At 42.3% G+C, this 17451-nt stretch overlaps 1 protein-coding gene across 4 annotated transcripts in view; it reads left to right on the forward strand.

Moving 5' to 3' along the window:
* The window catches only part of usp2a (ubiquitin specific peptidase 2a), a 95452-nt gene that overhangs the window by 50213 nt on the left and 27788 nt on the right, over window positions 1-17451 (forward strand). Inside the window, exon 1 of one of the 4 annotated variants that reach the window (XM_057839050.1) lies at window positions 12191-12770. The exons of the other annotated variants lie outside the window; for them this stretch is intronic. Coding sequence (XP_057695033.1) covers window positions 12615-12770 — 156 coding nt within the window. The 5' untranslated portion in view covers window positions 12191-12614. Of the gene's footprint in view, window positions 1-12190; window positions 12771-17451 lie in introns of those variants that run through there. 4 annotated transcript variants of the gene reach the window in all.

Genomic DNA, 17451 nt, shown 5'->3' on the forward strand with positions numbered 1-17451 from the left:
TACCAGCAACAGTGTGTGAAAAGCTTGGGAAGAGTTACAGAAAATGTTTGGCCTCTGTTATTGCCAACAAAGGGTACATAACAAAGTATTGAGATGAACTTTTGGTATTGACCAAATACTTATTTTCCACCATGATGTGCAAAAAAAATCTTTAAAAATCAAACAATGTGATTTTATGTTTTTTCTCTCATGGTTGAGGTTTACCCATATTGACAATTACAGGCCTCGCTAACATTTTCAAGTGGGAGAACTTGCACAATTAGTGGTTGACTAAATACTTATATGCCCCACTGTATATATGTGTATTGTTCATTCATTCATTTTCCGAGTCACTTAAGACCAATTAGTATTTTTGTTCAAAATACTAAAACTAAGACAAAAATAAAAAGGGCAGCTAAAAACAACACTGGTCTGAACGTAGTGAAAATAATTCACTTAATAATGGTAGGGTCAATTCTATTCTTACAACATATGAGAAGATAATATAAATGGTTACCTACTATATAAGTATAACACCATATACCATTTACCATGTACAGTAACTGACCTCATTGTATAATACAAATAAGGTTGCTTAAAAGTTGGTGGGGATAATTCTAGCATCCCGAAAAGTTGGTAGTATAATAATGTCCCCATTGGCGGAGTTTGGCTTTTGTGGCAGGGGGGCAAAAATGTTGATGACCCCAAAACGCTGTGTTGTCAGGGAATGCGCGGGAAGGCAGGTTGTGTGGACCCAAAATCAGTGAAACAAAAATGCAAGGCAGGAGGCAGTGAACTCCAAAAAACGTTTTAATAATAACTAACAAAAATCACAAAGTTTAAACAAAAGGACTATGGATCAACAAAACTTACGTAAACGGATGGACAGGTACGCGAGGGCTTGGACGGGTCTTGACTTTGGCAAGGACAGACATAGACAATGACGCAACAAGGAGTGACAAGAAACTGGGTCATTATATACGCAGACAAGGGGTAACGAGACGAACAGCTGGGTAACACAGGTGGATGCAGATTGCAGGATACACTGGGAAAACACACACAGGTGAGAGCAATGGGTAATCACAGGGACAAGTCACACTAGGAGAAACCAACACAAAACCTAACAGTACCCCCCCCCCCCTCAAAGGACGGATCCCAGACGTCCTCAAGGAAAAAAAAAAAGTCCAAACACGGTGGGCAGAAGGTTGCCTGGAGGAGGGAGCAACATCAGCCCGTAGGGGCTAGTCAGGCGGGCGTCCAGGACGCCAGACATGGGGCGAGCGCATGGGTCGATCAGGCGGGCGTCCGGGGCGCCAGATGTTGGGCGACCGCACGGGCTGATCAGGCGGGAGCCGAGCGAGGAAGGACTCTGACATTCGTGCCGCCAAGCCGCGGCAGGAAGCGGGGAGCAACGTTGTCGTCATTGTGAAGGGAGTCAGGCACGCAGTCGTGGTCGGAGTCGGGTGGACCAGGAACAGAGTCGTGGTCGGAGTCGGGCGGACCAGGAACAGAGTCGTGGTCGGAGTCGGGCGGACCAGGAACAGAGTCGTGGTCGGAGTCGGGCGGACCAGGAACAGAGTCGTCGTCGGAGTCGGGCGGACCAGGAACTGAGTCGGAGTCGGGCAGAGCAGGAACTGAGTCGGAGTCTGAGTCTGAGTCGTTGTCGTCGTCTGCTGGCGGAACAGCAGCGGAGTCGCAGGATTCTGCTGGCGGGACAGCAGCGGAGTCGCAGGAGTCTGCTGGCGGGACAGCAGCGGAGTCGCAGGAGACTGCTGGCGGAACAGCAGCGGAGTCGCAGGAGACTGCTGGCGGAACAGCAGCGGAGTCGCAGGAGACTGCTGGCGGAACAGCAGCGGAGTCGCAGGATTCTGCTGGCGGGACAGCAGCGGAGTCGCAGGAGTCTGCTGGCGGGACAGCAGCGGAGTCGCAGGAGACTGCTGGCGGAACAGCAGCGGAGTCGCAGGAGACTGCTGGCGGAACAGCAGCGGAGTCGCAGGAGACTGCTGGCGGAACAGCAGCGGAGTCGCAGGAGACTGCTGGCGGAACAGCAGCGGAGTCGCAGGAGACTGCTGGCGGAACAGCAGCGGAGTCGCAGGAGACTGCTGGCGGAACAGCAGCGGAGTCGCAGGAGACTGCTGGCGGAACAGCAGCGGAGTCGCAGGAGACTGCTGGCGGGAGCCACTTGACTGCGGGGAGTCGGCGCGGGAGCCACTTGACTGCGGGGAGTCGGCGCGGGAGCCACTTGACCGCGGGGAGTCGGCGCGGGAGCCACTTGACCGCGGGGAGTCGGCGCGGGAGCCACTTGACCGCGGCGAGTCGGCGCGGGAGCCACTTGACCGCGGCGAGTCGGCGCGGGAGCCACTTGACTGCGGGGAGTCGGCGCGGGAGCCACTTGACTGCGGGGAGCCGGCGCGGGTGGCACTTGACTGCGGGGAGCCGGCGCGGGAGGAACTTGACTGCGGGGAGCCGGCGCGGGAGGAACTTGACTGCGGGGAGCCGGCGCGGGAGGAACTTGACTGCGGGGAGCCGGCGCTGGAGGAACTTGACTGCGGGGAGTCGGCGCGGGAGCCTCGGGAAGCCATGACGTCAGCACCGCCGCACACCGTCGGCGTCGACGACCACGCCGAGGCTTTTGGCGAGCGCCTTCAGGTGGTAGGGGCTGCACAATAGCCCCATTAGGCCGCAATGAGCCTGGGCGACTCCTCAGACCACCCCGGGGTGGTCCACGATAGATGGCCCAACGGGACCCCAGGTAGGAGTCCTTGGCGACGAGCTCCGAACGGGACACAGAGTGCGGAGGGTGGTAAGAAAAATACTCAGGGGAAACGGAAGGTGTAAAATCAAAATCCGGGTCTGAGTCGGAATCAGAGTTTTAAAAAAAGTGCCGAGGGAACACAAAATCAGGGGAACGGGCAGAAAGCCGTCAGCGAGCATGCCGGTGCCGGTTGTTTCCCGCTGGGTCCACTAGTGGTTGCGTCACTCTGTCAGGGAATGCGCGGGAAGGCAGGTTGTGTGGACCCAAAAGCAGTGAAACAAAAATGCAAGGCAGGAGGCAGTGAACTCAAAAAAATGTTTTAATAATAACTAACAAAAATCACAAAGTTTAAACAAAAGGACTATGGATCAACAAAACTTACGTAAACGGATGGACAGGTACGCGAGGGCTTGGACGGGTCTTGACTTTGGCAAGGACAGACATAGACAATGACGCAACAAGGAGTGACAAGAAACTGGGTCATTATATACGCAGACAAGGGGTAACGAGACGAGGAACAGCTGGGTAACACAGGTGGATGCAGATTGCAGGATACACTGGGAAAACACACACAGGTGAGAGCAATGGGTAATCACAGGGACAAGTCACACTAGGAGAAACCAACACAAAACCTAACATGTGTCAGCAATAAAATTAATTTATAAGTACCCGGATAGTAGCTTAGCCCATGCTCGTACATACTGGTACAGGCATCCCAGCTGTGTGTGTGTGTGCGTGCGTGTGTGAGCGTGCACGCTTTTTTCCCGTCTTACCTAGTGGAGAAGTAGACGCCGCATCTGTTTTGACTGAATATTCCAGCTAGGAACATTAATAATAATACGTTCAAAATGAGCGTTTTTTTTTTTGTTTGTTTGTTTGTGTCTTATCATTTTTTAGGGTTAACGTCTTTAGTGGAGCAAACCGAAACTCCGCTCACCATTTTGGCAGTGCTCTCTGGCGTTTCATGGTCCACATCTTCAATCCTTGGTTCTCGCTCAGTAGTTATCGCTTTTGAAAGCTTTGGCTCAATAAAATTACGCATATCGATCTTGCCTCTTCTGCCCTCAGGTGTTTTTTTGTGTGTGGGGGGGGGGGCTAAGCAAAGCAAATGACATTCTCTAAGGTGCTAGTCAAATGAACTGTTTCAAAAATAATTTTGACCATTATATAATTTATTCATTTTTGTTGTTTGTTTTATTGCTTTACAACTTTTATAGATATTTTACTGGCAAAGTATTCATTTTAAATTCATATATTGGAAAGTCAATTATATGCAATGACATTTTAGGCCACCAGGCGCGGGCCATGCCCCCCGGCTCCCCTAATCTCCGCGTATGAATGTCCCTACCGTCCAGAGGTGGGTAGAGAAGCCAAAAATATTACTCACGTAAGAGTACTAATAGTCATCCAAAAAATGTACTCAAGTAAAAGAGTATCCAGTGAAAAGAATACTCAACTAATGAGTAACATTTTGAGTAACTGCCTATTTTTGTTTGATTTTTTTTTTTTTCTTTTTTTTTTTTTAAACTGGTACTTTTTTTCTCATCAGCACAAACTTATCTATACAAACTGTTGTTATAATGATACTGTGCAATAACCCATTACATAACCACATTAAGCCAAAGGAAAAAAAACATTAAAGAGAGAAAAAAACCAGTAATGAAGCATTATTCGTCCAAAGAGCATTAGTGTCCTGCTCTCGAGTGGAGAAAATAGTTCCAAGTTTTGAGTAGTGAATACTGTAGTTCCTTCATAGTTACTATTATGAATAAAGAGGAAAAATGTAACGATTCTTGTGTAATCTAAAGTAACGACGTAAGAGTAGTGTTTTTTTCTTCACAAATCTACTCAAGTAAAAGTAAAAAGTATGGCTTAGTTAAACTACCCTTAGAAGTACATTTTTCTCAAAAACTTACTCTAGTAAAAGAGTACATGTAATGTGTTACTACCCACCAAGGGCGTAGGTTTAGTCTCAACATTGGTAGGGACGATATGGCATAACCTGCATGTACACTTTTTGCTGGTTACGGGATATTCATGATCAATTTCAACTAAATCTGTATTGACTTATACTAACTTTTATGTGTATACGCTCAGCCTACATCGTTCAATTCAAACCTGTTTTTTAAAAACTATTTAAAAAATTTTTTGAAAACTTTCGGGAAAAAAATGTCCGGATATTATGAGCAAAGTTAAATTGCATTTTTTGAACATAAATTATATTAACATACACAGTAAATACAAGCTTGTTAATCATCTCTTAATTACCCAGGAATTAAAAAAAAAAAAAAAACAAATCAAAATGGAGTTTTCCTTCAGGTAAAACACCACTGCTTTTGTCCACAAGCAGTGCCAAACTCAACAACAACAACAAAGAAAGCTCTTTTGAAAGCTGCTTTAAGACCACATAAATAAAATAATAAGTAAGATAGGGGAGAAGGGGGTAAACCTCGGTTCACTACATTTCTCACAGTTAATTTAACGTTAACAGTAGAAAACACATACAATAGGACTCTTCTCTCTAAGCAGCTTCCTTTTTGCAAGTTAGCAAGTTCACACAGTTTAATATTATGCTAACTCTGATGCAGGTCGGACTTTCAGTAGCAAAATTAGTGGTGTGTTCCCCACTTCCACAACATTGCCATCTTTTTACATTTCTTACAGTGGCTGCTGCTGGCTGGGGGAAAAAAAATTCAAATATCCCTAATATCTCATGTTAGTTGGGTCAATTCATCTGCCAATCAAATGTGCGTTTAGGAGCGGAAATAATGGATCGGCACATTCAGCAAGTGAAAAGAGGTACATGTAAGTCTGAACATAATGAAAACAATAACTTAAAATGGTGCGGTCAGTTACAACAATTTAAACATTTGGGAAGACAATCGTAATGAACTACAGTGCCTTGCAAAAGTATTCGGCCCTCTTGAATCTTGCAACCTTTCGCCACATTTCAGGCTTCAAACATAAAGATATGAAATTTAATTTTTTTGTCAAGAATCAACAACAAGTGGGACACAATTGTGAAGTGGAACAACATTTATTGGATAATTTAAACTTTTTTAACAAATAAAAAACTGAAAAGTGGGGCGTGCAATATTATTCGGCCCCTTTACTTTCAGTGCAGCAAACTCACTCCAGAAGTTCAGTGAGGATCTCTGAATGATCCAATGTTGTCCTAAATGACCGATGATGATAAATAGAATCCACCTCTGTGTAATCAAGTCTCCGTATAAATGCACCTGCTCTGTGATAGTCTCAGGGTTCTGTTTAAAGTGCAGAGAGCATTATGAAAACCAAGGAACACACCAGGCAGGTCCGAGATACTGTTGTGGAGAAGTTTAAAGCCAGATTTGGATACAAAAAGATTTCCCAAGCTTTAAACATCTCAAGGAGCACTGTGCAAGCCATCATATTGAAATGGAAGGAGCATCAGACCACTGCAAATCTACCAAGACCCGGCCATCCTTCCAAACTTTCTTCTCAAACAAGGAGAAAACTGATCAGAGATGCAGCCAAGAGGCCCATGATCACTCTGGATGAACTGCAGAGATCTACAGCTGAGGTGGGAGAGTCTGTCCATAGGACAACAATCAGTCGTACACTGCACAAATCTGGCCTTTATGGAAGAGTGGCAAGAAGAAAGCCATTTCTCAAAGATATCCATAAAAAGTCTCGTTTAAAGTTTGCCACAAGTCACCTGGGAGACACACCAAACATGTGGAAGAAGGTGCTCTGGTCAGATGAAACCAAAATTGAACTTTTTGGCCACAATGCAAAACGATATGTTTGGCGTAACAGCAACACAGCTCATCACCCTGAACACACCATCCCCACTGTCAAACATGGTGGTGGCAGCATCATGGTTTGGGCCTGCTTTTCTTCAGCAGGGACAGGGAAGATGGTTAAAATTGACGGGAAGATGGATGCAGCCAAATACAGGAACATTCTGGAAGAAAACCTGTTGGTATCTGCACAAGACCTGAGACTTTGGACGGAGATTTATCTTCCAACAGGACAATGATCCAAAACATAAAGCCAAATCTATAATGGAATGGTTAAAAAATAAACGTATCCAGGTGTTAGAATGGCCAAGTCAAAGTCCAGACCTGAATCCAATCGAGAATCTGTGGAAAGAGCTGAAGACTGCTGTTCACAAACACTCTCCATCCAACCTCACTGAGCTCGAGCTGTTTTGCAAGGAAGAATGGGCAAGAATGTCAGTCTCTCGATGTGCAAAACTGATAGAAACATACCCCAAGCGACTTGCAGCTGTAATTGGAGCAAAAGGTGGCGCTACAAAGTATTAACGCAAGGGGGCCGAATAATATTGCACGCCCCACTTTTCAGTTTTTTATTTGTTAAAAAAGTTTAAATTATCCAATAAATTTTGTTCCACTTCACGATTGTGTCCCACTTGTTGTTGATTCTTGACAAAAAAATTAAAATTTTATATCTATGTTTGAAGCCTGAAATGTGGCGAAAGGTTGCAAGGTTCAAGGGGGCCGAATACTTTTGCAAGGCACTGTATATAATTGAAGTCATTATATATCGCAAATAAGGTTGCGATAAATTTGGTGGGGACATTTTGAGCATCCTGAAAAGTTGGTAGTGTTTTGTCCCTACCGTCCATATGCAAACCTACGCCCTTGCTACCAACCTCTGCTACCGTCCCTATGCAAACCTATGCCCTTGCATTATACTCATCGTATGTGTGTCTGAGTTCCCTGAAGGGGCCACTTCACTCACTCCACACCCCCTCCCCCCCGTCACGTGACTCAGAGTGAGTGGCAATTTGGCTTTTTTTTTAATTCGTGTAAATCAAAAATGAAGAGAAGTTATCTGTCTGGAAGCAACAAAAGAAAAGAAAAAAAAAAGAAGAAGAGAAAAGGAAGCAAGACAGCAGTGAGTGTACTATGTTACTGTAGTTTTATGTCCTAATGTAGTAGAAGCCGGGCACTTTGAGTGTCCTAAAAAGCGCTCTATGGCTAGGTTCATACTACAGGTCTTAATGCACAAATCCGATTTTTTCCCATATTTGTTTTTTTGGCGTGCCCTTTCAGACTGCCTTTGTCCATTGGGACCGTTCAAGTATTACGCATGCGCACTAATTCGCAGTCTGTGATGCGCTCAGTAAAGAGACCCGCATGCGCAGAAGCATCAAAACAAATTACACATGCTAGCGGTATGTCATGCCAGGATGATCATATTTTGATTTCCAAAAAGAGGACACAAATAACAGACATTAATAATCCCGTTTAGTCTTATATTCAAAGTTTATATGGACTGATAGAACGCATACACGCACACACATGAGCCTTGACGTGTGTGCGTGAAATGACGTGGGTGCGTCAGTTTGCCCCGACTCGGTCATGTATGCAATAATGAAATATTGCTCATTCGGCGCACAGAATGAAAATCGAAAATTGTAAGGCTTATTCTTTCCTTCATTTTATTTTTTTATGACTGTGATCAAGCCTGTTTCGGGCTTAAAAGCAGAGTTCAAGCTAGGCGCTAATGCCTACATGGCTGCCGTGCTCAGTGCCTCTTGCTCTTTGCGGGCGTAATTGCTGCATGAAATCTGATTTGGGAGACTTGACAGTTCAGTCCGTCGGTCACGTTCTGAAAAAATGTGACCCAGATCGGATTTGAACCACATACGAAAGTGACCCAGATCGAATTTGAAATGGTCCACTCCTATGCGACTTGTCCCATTCAGACCGTCAAGTTAATGCCTGACTCGAGTCCGAAAAACACGAAAAAATCGGATTCGTGCATTAAGACCTGTAGTATGAAACTAGCCTATGAGACCGAGGCGTTATTATACTTTTATTAAATATGCTATTGCTCCAAGTCCAACTGTCCCCCTTACTTGCACACGCTCGAAGGGCCCCATGTTGCTTGTTGCCTCGGGCCCCTGGGGGCCTTTGCTACGCCTCTGTGTGAGAGAACAGTGCTTCAGTAGCATAGATGAACATTTTCATGAACGTTTCATTAGATTGTAACCAGTGTTGTCAGTAACGCGTTACTAAAATCTGATTACTTTTTTCAGTAACGAGTAATCTAAGGCGTTCATTTTTCTACACCAGTAATCTGATTAAAGTTAGTTTCCTTAGTGTCTCTGCGTTACTATTTTTTCATTGCCTCATAACGTATGTAGAAAGAAGAATATTGTAGTTATGTGCGAAGAGCATTTTGAATAGAAAATGCTAGAATAAAAGGTTCCCGGTATGTGTTACCATGACAACCTCTTAGCTATTTCCTGTTTTGGTTTCACGTCACATGTGTTGTGGGACTGAAGGCGTGGGCCAGGCGGGTGGACATTCGAGCCGAGTGTTGAGAAGTTGCGAGTAAAGGTGTGCAAAATTTCCGATTCTTAGATTATTCGCGATTCGGCCATGGAAGATTCAAGAACGATTCACAAACATCCAAATTCCGATTATTGAAATATGCAAAGTAAAGCGGAAGTACACAACACTCAGCGCGCTGCGCGGTCTTCGGGACAAAACGGAGCGAGAGTAGCTAAACATCATGCTTCCCATTACCCGGCCCCTCGGGTAATGCCAATGCTCAACTCATGGCTCTAGCTCAACTCATGCAACGAGATAAAAAAACACAACAACATACCTGACTGCTGCCAAAAAGCTGCTACAAAGTCCATCCATATAATGTTACGGTGGATATCATTTATATAGGACTAGATGCAATATAAATTTGGTAGTGTTAGCAGTACATCTACAAAAAGCTAGATGCGGGCGTTATAAACGGCCGCCATCTTAAAGCAGTACACTTCCCTGCAAGGCTGTTGTAGCGAACCTTCCAAGCAAACCTAATTAACTTTTTATCTAAAATACTCCTAAATCGGTAAAATATTGACTTGAATCTATCTTTAAAATAGTTTTAAAACTTTCACATGTCGAAAGTAGACAAAAGGGAAATTATGGAATAACGGGAGCAATTTTAACAAATTTAACGGTTGATTCACAACATTAAATTAATTGAATGTAGTTTAAAGCTGCTGATACAGAATGGGGACTGGAGTTTTTTATTTAATGTTATTTTTGTATATTTGTTTACTGCTATATGTTATCTTGATACTGAAATAGTGTGGTTTAGCCTCAGAGTATTTTTGAACAATTTTGGAACTAATGTACAAAACATAAAAAAAAAAAAAAGAGAAAAAAAAGGAGGGTGGTGCATCAATAATCGTTTTATAATCGAATCGGAGCCTCTGAATCGTAATCGTAATCGAATCGTTAGGTGCCCAAAGATTCCCAGCTCTAGTTGCGAGGGAATGTTGATCTGTGGATATCCATGAATGAAGGTGAGTATTTTTCTTTCATTCTGGAGGGTATCAGCAAAAGGTTGGACCACCTACATGCGCGGCCGTTTCGTAGCTTTGCCGTAGCAACGACGGGCAGTCATCGCTCCAAGTTGGCAAGCTTTGTTTACTTCATATGCGTGTTGCACATTTATACCGTGAGGTGATGTGTTCATTTAGCATCTGTGGGATGTGTTGTAAGTCCGATTGAGTGTAAAGTGCTTAGTTGCCGCCACGTTTTGTGGCCAAATTGACCACGTGTGCGTTGAGAGGAGTACTTCCGGGTTATGCACGCGCATCCGCGCCCGACACCACCTTTGTAATATTGTGCAGTCAGTTTGCATTGTTTTACATTGGCACTGATATGCTGTTAACCATAACCCAAAATTGAGTTTTTCAGTTGGAATGTATTTATTCAGATTTGCCGATTTGACAAAAAACAAAAATTACAGGAAGATCCATACAAGGCCCCCCCCCAACAAAAAAAGAACCCCCCCAAAATAAAAACCTTTTCCCCACTGTCACAGGCATATACATCAAACAAATATTTGAAGACCATAAGCCAGGGGTGTCCAAACTTTTTTCAAAGGGGGCCAGATTTGGTGTAATAAAAATGGGGGGCAACGTTGGCTGACGTCCGTCACGTAGAACAATATATTTAAGCAAATTTTAGCAAGCCATTCTGTGTGTCACATTTGCTTTATTATTTTTTGTATTAATAATTTCAACAATATCGCAACTAGCTTTTGTGGCGTTCTCTTTCGACTCTCAGGCTCCTGCGAAATACCGCTGCTGTGAAATTAAACTAGCTTCAAGTTGCTTCAATTTATCACTGTGTTTCTTCCCTGTAATCTTGTCGTACATGTCAGCGTGTCTTGATCGGTAACATTGCCTTACATTGAACTCTTTAAAAACAGCGACTGTCTCTTTGCAAATGAGGCAGACACAGTTGTTGCATATTTTAGTGAAGAAATAGTCCAATTTCCACCTAACCTTGAGGCGTCGGCCGTCGCAGTCAACTTTTTTTGTTGTTGTTGCTTGTCGCCATTTTAGAAAATTAGAAGTAAAGGGTCACACGGGGTAATGTTGCTTAGAGTGCTGCTGCCTTTTAGTGGGTAAATGAGGAGCAGCATTTAGTGTGTAAGCTACTTCATATGCTGGTAGCAGTACTGCTGACCAATTTATTAAGTCTGTGTGCGGGCCAGACGTTATTGATTTTATGACAGAGACTAGGGGCCGGATGAAATTTGACCACGGGCCGCATTTGGCCCCCGGGCCGGACTTTGGACATGTCTGCCATAAGCATATGTCAGGATACATACTGAGTCTGCTTTTATACTACAGAGTTTTCATTCCTCTATCTTTGTTGAAGGATTGTCAACGTACCTTAGAAAGACCCCCCCCATACTAGATGAAATTTTTGTTCTGAGCCACTCATCACGTATCTGATTTTTTTCAAGTCTCAGATGAAGTAACACATCTTTGATCCACTGTGATATTGTCGGTGGGGGCTGCATCCTTCCATTTAAGAAGGATCAGGCGGCGAGCTAATAATGTTGAAAAGGCAATAATTTTTCGTCCCCGGGAAAATTCAGAAGTTTTGACATTAGGCTTAATCTAGGGGGTTTAATTGGTCAGTGGAGTTGATTTCAACAAATTCCAAGCAGTTTGTTAGATATTTGTTAGTTTCAGGGCTCCAGAGTGGCTAAGCTAGCGCAAAATTCTGATATCCCCCTTTTAATTCAATCATCGGAAAGTCAATTACATGTGATGACATTTTTCTGTTGTCATTCTTATGCTGAGGCGGCAAAGGGAGAAAAATGGGTAAAAAGTAATTGATACATTACTTTTAAAGTAACTTAGTTACTTTGATAATGAAGTAATCAGTAAAGTAACTAGATTACTTTTTTGAGGCGTAATCAGTAATTAAATTACTTTTTCAAGTAATCTGTGACTGTGACAACACTGATTGTAACTAACAAAATGACAGGATTCCTCTTATTTATTTATTTATTTATTTATTTATTTAGCACATTGGTTTGCGTCATGGTGATTCGAGGTGGTTTAGTGTAGGTGTCTAAACATGACCAATAAAGACCCGTGTACCGCCCCAATGATGTCCTTTCATCAGCGTGGAGGAGTCTGATCTCTGACGTCGACACATTGGCCGGAGGCGGGCGCTGACGTGTTGGAGGCAGTCCTTGTTCAGTGGATGTTAAAGGGGTGGACCGACTGTGCTGTCAAACGGAATGACATTCATATTCTATAAAAGATACTAGGCTACTCTATTTAGGCAGACACTGAAAAGCAGTCAGCTGCGGTCTTGTCATAGCGGATTTTTGTGGGGGTTTTCTAGCATTACGTGTTCTCCCCCACCCAACCCTCTCCTAGTAAATTCACAAGGTGCTAGTGAAGAGTAGTTTTAGGAGGCAATATATTTGGCGTTTTTCTGTTTTAATGAATGACAGAGCGTGTCACGCACGACACAGCGGCAAAACGCGGTAGCCAGCCAACAGCAGCGCCGTAAGCTACTTCAGTAGACGACTCCATTCTTCCTTCAGCATGCCGAGTTTGAGACAGACGTACACGGTGACCGTTCCCGAGGAGCCACCGGCAGCCGCTTTTCCCTTCCTTAAGCAAGAGATGCGGAGAAAAGGCAGCATGTCAGGCTCGGTTCTGGTCTCGGCTTTCGTGGGGCTCCTCATTAACCAAGCGAAGGTAAGAGAGAGTCGGTAGTTGCTACGAATCAGATGACAATAACTGCCATTTGGCTCATTTAGTAGCATTGACAGTGATAGACATCAGAGCTATTTTAACTGAGATGACTGGCATTGAATGGTCATATTTAAATGCCTTTGATGTTGATAAACGTCCAATCCTTTTGGACTGGGAGGTCTGGCAGCGCTGCCAGCCCCTCCCAGTCCAAATGGATTGGACGTCTATCACCGGCATTGGCAACTGATGACTTTGAGGCCGGTTTTCTTGCAGAAATCTAATACAACTAGGTTAACAAGCTTTCAGTCCAACTCATAGGTTTGTATTTTATGGTTGTGGTGACCAGTAAATTACATGTTCATAATCCATAAAGGTCACGTTGTAAAGATTGCTACTCTTACGTATTTTCTGCAAAATGGTGTCAGGTTAGGGTTTAATAGGAAGTCATTTGCAGAGGTAAGCCGCTCTCTTAAGCTGCTGTACGCCACTGGGCCAGGAGCGAGCAGTAGGCCCGCACTTGCAGGTCAATGCTTATATAACCAAGCTTAATCCTCATCACAGGCTTCAGCCGCTACTATACAACTGTTCTTACTACACTGCTCCTATCTGTAGGACTCAGGTCTGCTTGCTTGCAACAGTCATAAAGAAAAACATTTAAAGACTCATTCCTTCATGTGGTGGTATCATGTCTTATTCTATAAGGTATATCATATAGCTTTCAAATGTCTAATCCAGGACAGTGAAGTATTAATTCTCAGTGACAGGACCGGTCAATGGTTCTGCATGAATTGCACTGAGTTGTGAGATGGGAGTAGAAAACTTCCTGTCACGTTATGTGATAACAGTTGTACTCTGTCTCAGAATGGGGATAGCCAAAGGTGGTGTTTCTCTCTGTTTTTTTTTTTTTACCCTGGACTTTTACATCGTGGGAATAACATGCACTTGAGTCCATTACTGTATTTACCCTTTAGCGATGTAATAAAATGTACCATGGGCTGCGATATAACCAATGTTTTAGTCATGGTTATATTAATTGATTTGATTAATGGCTTTTTTTTTTTTTTTTTTTTAAAGATTTGAAACCTTTGTGTGGCTGAATCTCTATATGTAGTAGCATATGCACATAAGATATGGCGGAAAACACAGACGAGACTGAAAAAGCAGTTTCTGCTCTTGCGCCCCTCTTTAAAATAAACTGCTGTGTTTTAAGCCAAAAGAACTGTTGTGTTTGATATACAATATGTCTATTTGCTGCCATAGCAGATTCATGGCGCACTAAGCCTCCGAAATATTTTTAATTTGTCCGTTTTACCCTGAAAACACCCGTTTACAGACATCGCGCAACCGCTTTTGTTTCAACCTAGCCATAAAAAGAAGGTAAGTAATTATATTTATTATTCAAAATGTCTGTCATTTTTAGCTTAGAATCATTAATTGTTGTCTAATATTTCGTTTGAAAAAAAAAAAAAACGACTTTAAAATAAATATTCACTCGCATATTTTAAACTTTTAAACGAATTACGTCACAATGAAAACTTTGGCGACTTTAAAAAAAGTCACGGATATCTACCTCATAGCTATCGCTTAATTGTAATTTTTTTTGTTACTGTGGCATTTTCCCCGATATGTTAGATGATAAATAATCGATCCAAACAAAAAAAAAGAAAAATAACGTTTAAAAGGGTAACTATATGAAAAAGAAAATCTCAACCACTCCTTGTTGTCTGCGATTTCTGCATTGCAACCCTTGTTATATCACCATGTTTCACCCATAAAATAAATTTTAAAAATCCGGCTTTGGCCATTCACAGCTCTGTCTTGACACTCGGTGATACATGCTACATGGAGTTTTTGGATTGAAACAAGGTAAGTACACGATAATATCTCGTTAAAATCGTGGCGTCTTTAATTCTGCTCTTGCGTGCTCTCGCCCCAATTAGGGTTTTGCTGTGTTAAAAAAAAAAAAAATTGTATATTCCCTCCCGTTAAAAATTTTGTTCCCCCAGAAAATTGAGATTTTAAGCTTTCCAATGATTTTGAAAGTTGGCGAAGTTGAGGGTCTCGGAGCAGAACTACAAGTCACCTGAGTGTTTTTCGCCATATACAATTTACAGTTTTTATTTTTTAGATATATATATGTATATTAAACACTCTGATTCGGTTAGAAATTTATCTGCTGATCCTGAGAACTGACCATAGAAGGACTGCTAAAAGCTGTGTCCGTTGTTAAATGGGAAAACAACTCTGTTCCCAAGCTGCAGCGTTGTGTCGAGAATGCCATGTGCCAGCTTCTGTTATGTAATGTGAAATCATATTAGAGTGGACTCTGGAGCTGGCCTGTGATTTCAGCTTGGTTGGCATGCTTGATGTTTTGTTGTCACCATCCACCTGCTCCCCCACCCTGTCAAACGCCTTCTTGTCCTCCACTCCTCCCTTCCCTTGTCCTCAGTGTGGCAGGGGAACGTGCTTTGTCCTTCCTCTGGCGTGTTTGTGTGTGTGTTTGTCAATCCGAGCCATGTGCGTGCACCTACATGAGGGTGTGTGCTTGTATGTTTGTGTCTGTCCATGTGAAGCAAGTCTCGTGGAACACCACTGCTGGTAGCTAGACTGTACACAATGCTAATTCTTGAGATTTAACAGTCCTGCTACCTCTATTCATTTACTGATGGTATGGTTTAAAAGAAAATGATAGTAATCTAACAACTAAACATTTATAGTCATTGTGATATTTCCAGAAAAAGGAACACATGGTTTGAGTTCTTGACTTTGAACATTCTCTTAAGTCATTCATTTGTTTTGTGCAACTATACCTCTGCCAACAGAACATTTAAAAGAGAGGTACAATTGACAATGAAACCTCCAAAGTCAAACACAATCTGTTCTACTGGCTGACTTTCAAGTCGTTCCAATGTCAAAACCTGTTAGTCCCATTATTCTGACAATATTAGAAAATGCATTTTTACTGTATAACCACTGTTTGAATTTGTGTTTTCTCGGCATACAATTATAAGTTGAAGTCAACTACTATACTAGCAATGTAACAGGATTGCCCATAAATAAAACTAAGGTCTAGGGAAAACTGTCATTTTACTTGAAAACCATGTTAAGTGTAAGGAAAAAGGTTTTGTTTGATATTGCCTACAAATAAATATGTTAAAAAAATAACTTACAATTAACAGTCCTCCAGTTGTCTGACAATATTCAGTAAATAAATATCCACGAATAAGCTTGTATTGGTTGATTTTGCGACTGAAGGTACTATGAGAGTGTATTACGTTTAAGAAATTATGGTAACTAAAAAATAAAGCTAAGTAAAAGAAAGAATGACAGGCTTCCTACATGGATATACAGAACCGGCACGTGTTTTGATTGTTTGAGCTAAGAAGAAAGTGCAAGCATTTCCGAACCAGAAATGTTACTGTACTCAGGCTTATTTCGTCAGGTTTGACGATCAATACTCTCCTATGTGCCCATTTCCAGCTTCTGACAGCAGAAGTGTAAAACTCTTAAAGGTAAACACATGAATGGTTTACATGCTGTCCTGGAATAAAATGCACAAAATGCTTGCACCATTTGTGATTTAATAATCAACCAACTCAATATTGGTAATATTAGTTTCATAAAGTATAGAGTATAAGACCCTAATGATATCCAGCCCTATTCCAGTTTGACCCCAAGTAAAGTTCTTACCCAAAGACAGGCTCCATCTCGAAGTACTATTTGCAAGGTGTTTTGTGGTGAATATTTTTGATTTACCTCTATAAACTTCTGACATCTAAAGTTGAAAGCCTAGCTTTTCATCTAAAGACTTCACTGTCGTTGGACGTTCACTGTGTCTATTTTTTTTTTTTTTTAATTAACATTGATCTCACCCTTGGAGGAAAAACCTCTATTACTCGAGATCCTCTTTTAATTAAAGTCATATGCAAACAGGTAATAATGGTAGTATTCAAGGTGGATTTAAATACACAGAAGGATAAGAGAAGACAGATATTGAATTTTATTCCAAGTGAGGAAAAAAAGCATATTCCAAGTGAGGAAAAAAAGCGTTTTTTCAGTTTGAAATGCAATCAAGCTTCAGCATTCAGGCTATGTATATTGAAAGGCACCCATTCTTTTCAGTGAAAGGATCTTATTCTTTATGTGCTTGCATCTAATAGTGTACGTGTGTGAAACAGCTGAGCTGGAAGTCATTTGACCACTGCACAACAAACACATGACTGATTTCATCCCTCTGTGTTTTTGCACAGCAATAAAATGACACTTTTTAAAAAAAGTGTTCTTGGTAATGGTAACATTGTCTCACTTTCTATTGGCAACAAAAACACTTTTACACACATGGGAGTGGGGACTTAAGAGGAGCAACATAAGCAGTCTCAGAGGGAAAGAGATATTGTTGATGAATACTCTGCCAACAGAGAGGCAGGTCGGAACAGACTGTTCTGTTGCTCTGTCTCATGCTGGTTTGCCAGCCAATCTGCAGTTGGTGGTCAGCACTACCAGGTGGATCCGAGGCAGTCTGCTACTATTACTTTATATGCTGGTCAAGATGCACAAACAAAGCTCAGAGAGGGGGCAAGTCAGGACTAGTGCCATAACAATTGTAAATTATGTATTGTCATAAATTCTGTCGTCACTAATGTCAATTTTAATCTTGCAATATAAAAATACACTTTACCATTAG

The sequence above is a fragment of the Corythoichthys intestinalis genome, chromosome 6, assembly GCF_030265065.1.
Source record: "Corythoichthys intestinalis isolate RoL2023-P3 chromosome 6, ASM3026506v1, whole genome shotgun sequence".
In the NCBI taxonomy this organism is placed as follows: Eukaryota; Metazoa; Chordata; class Actinopteri; order Syngnathiformes; family Syngnathidae; genus Corythoichthys; species Corythoichthys intestinalis.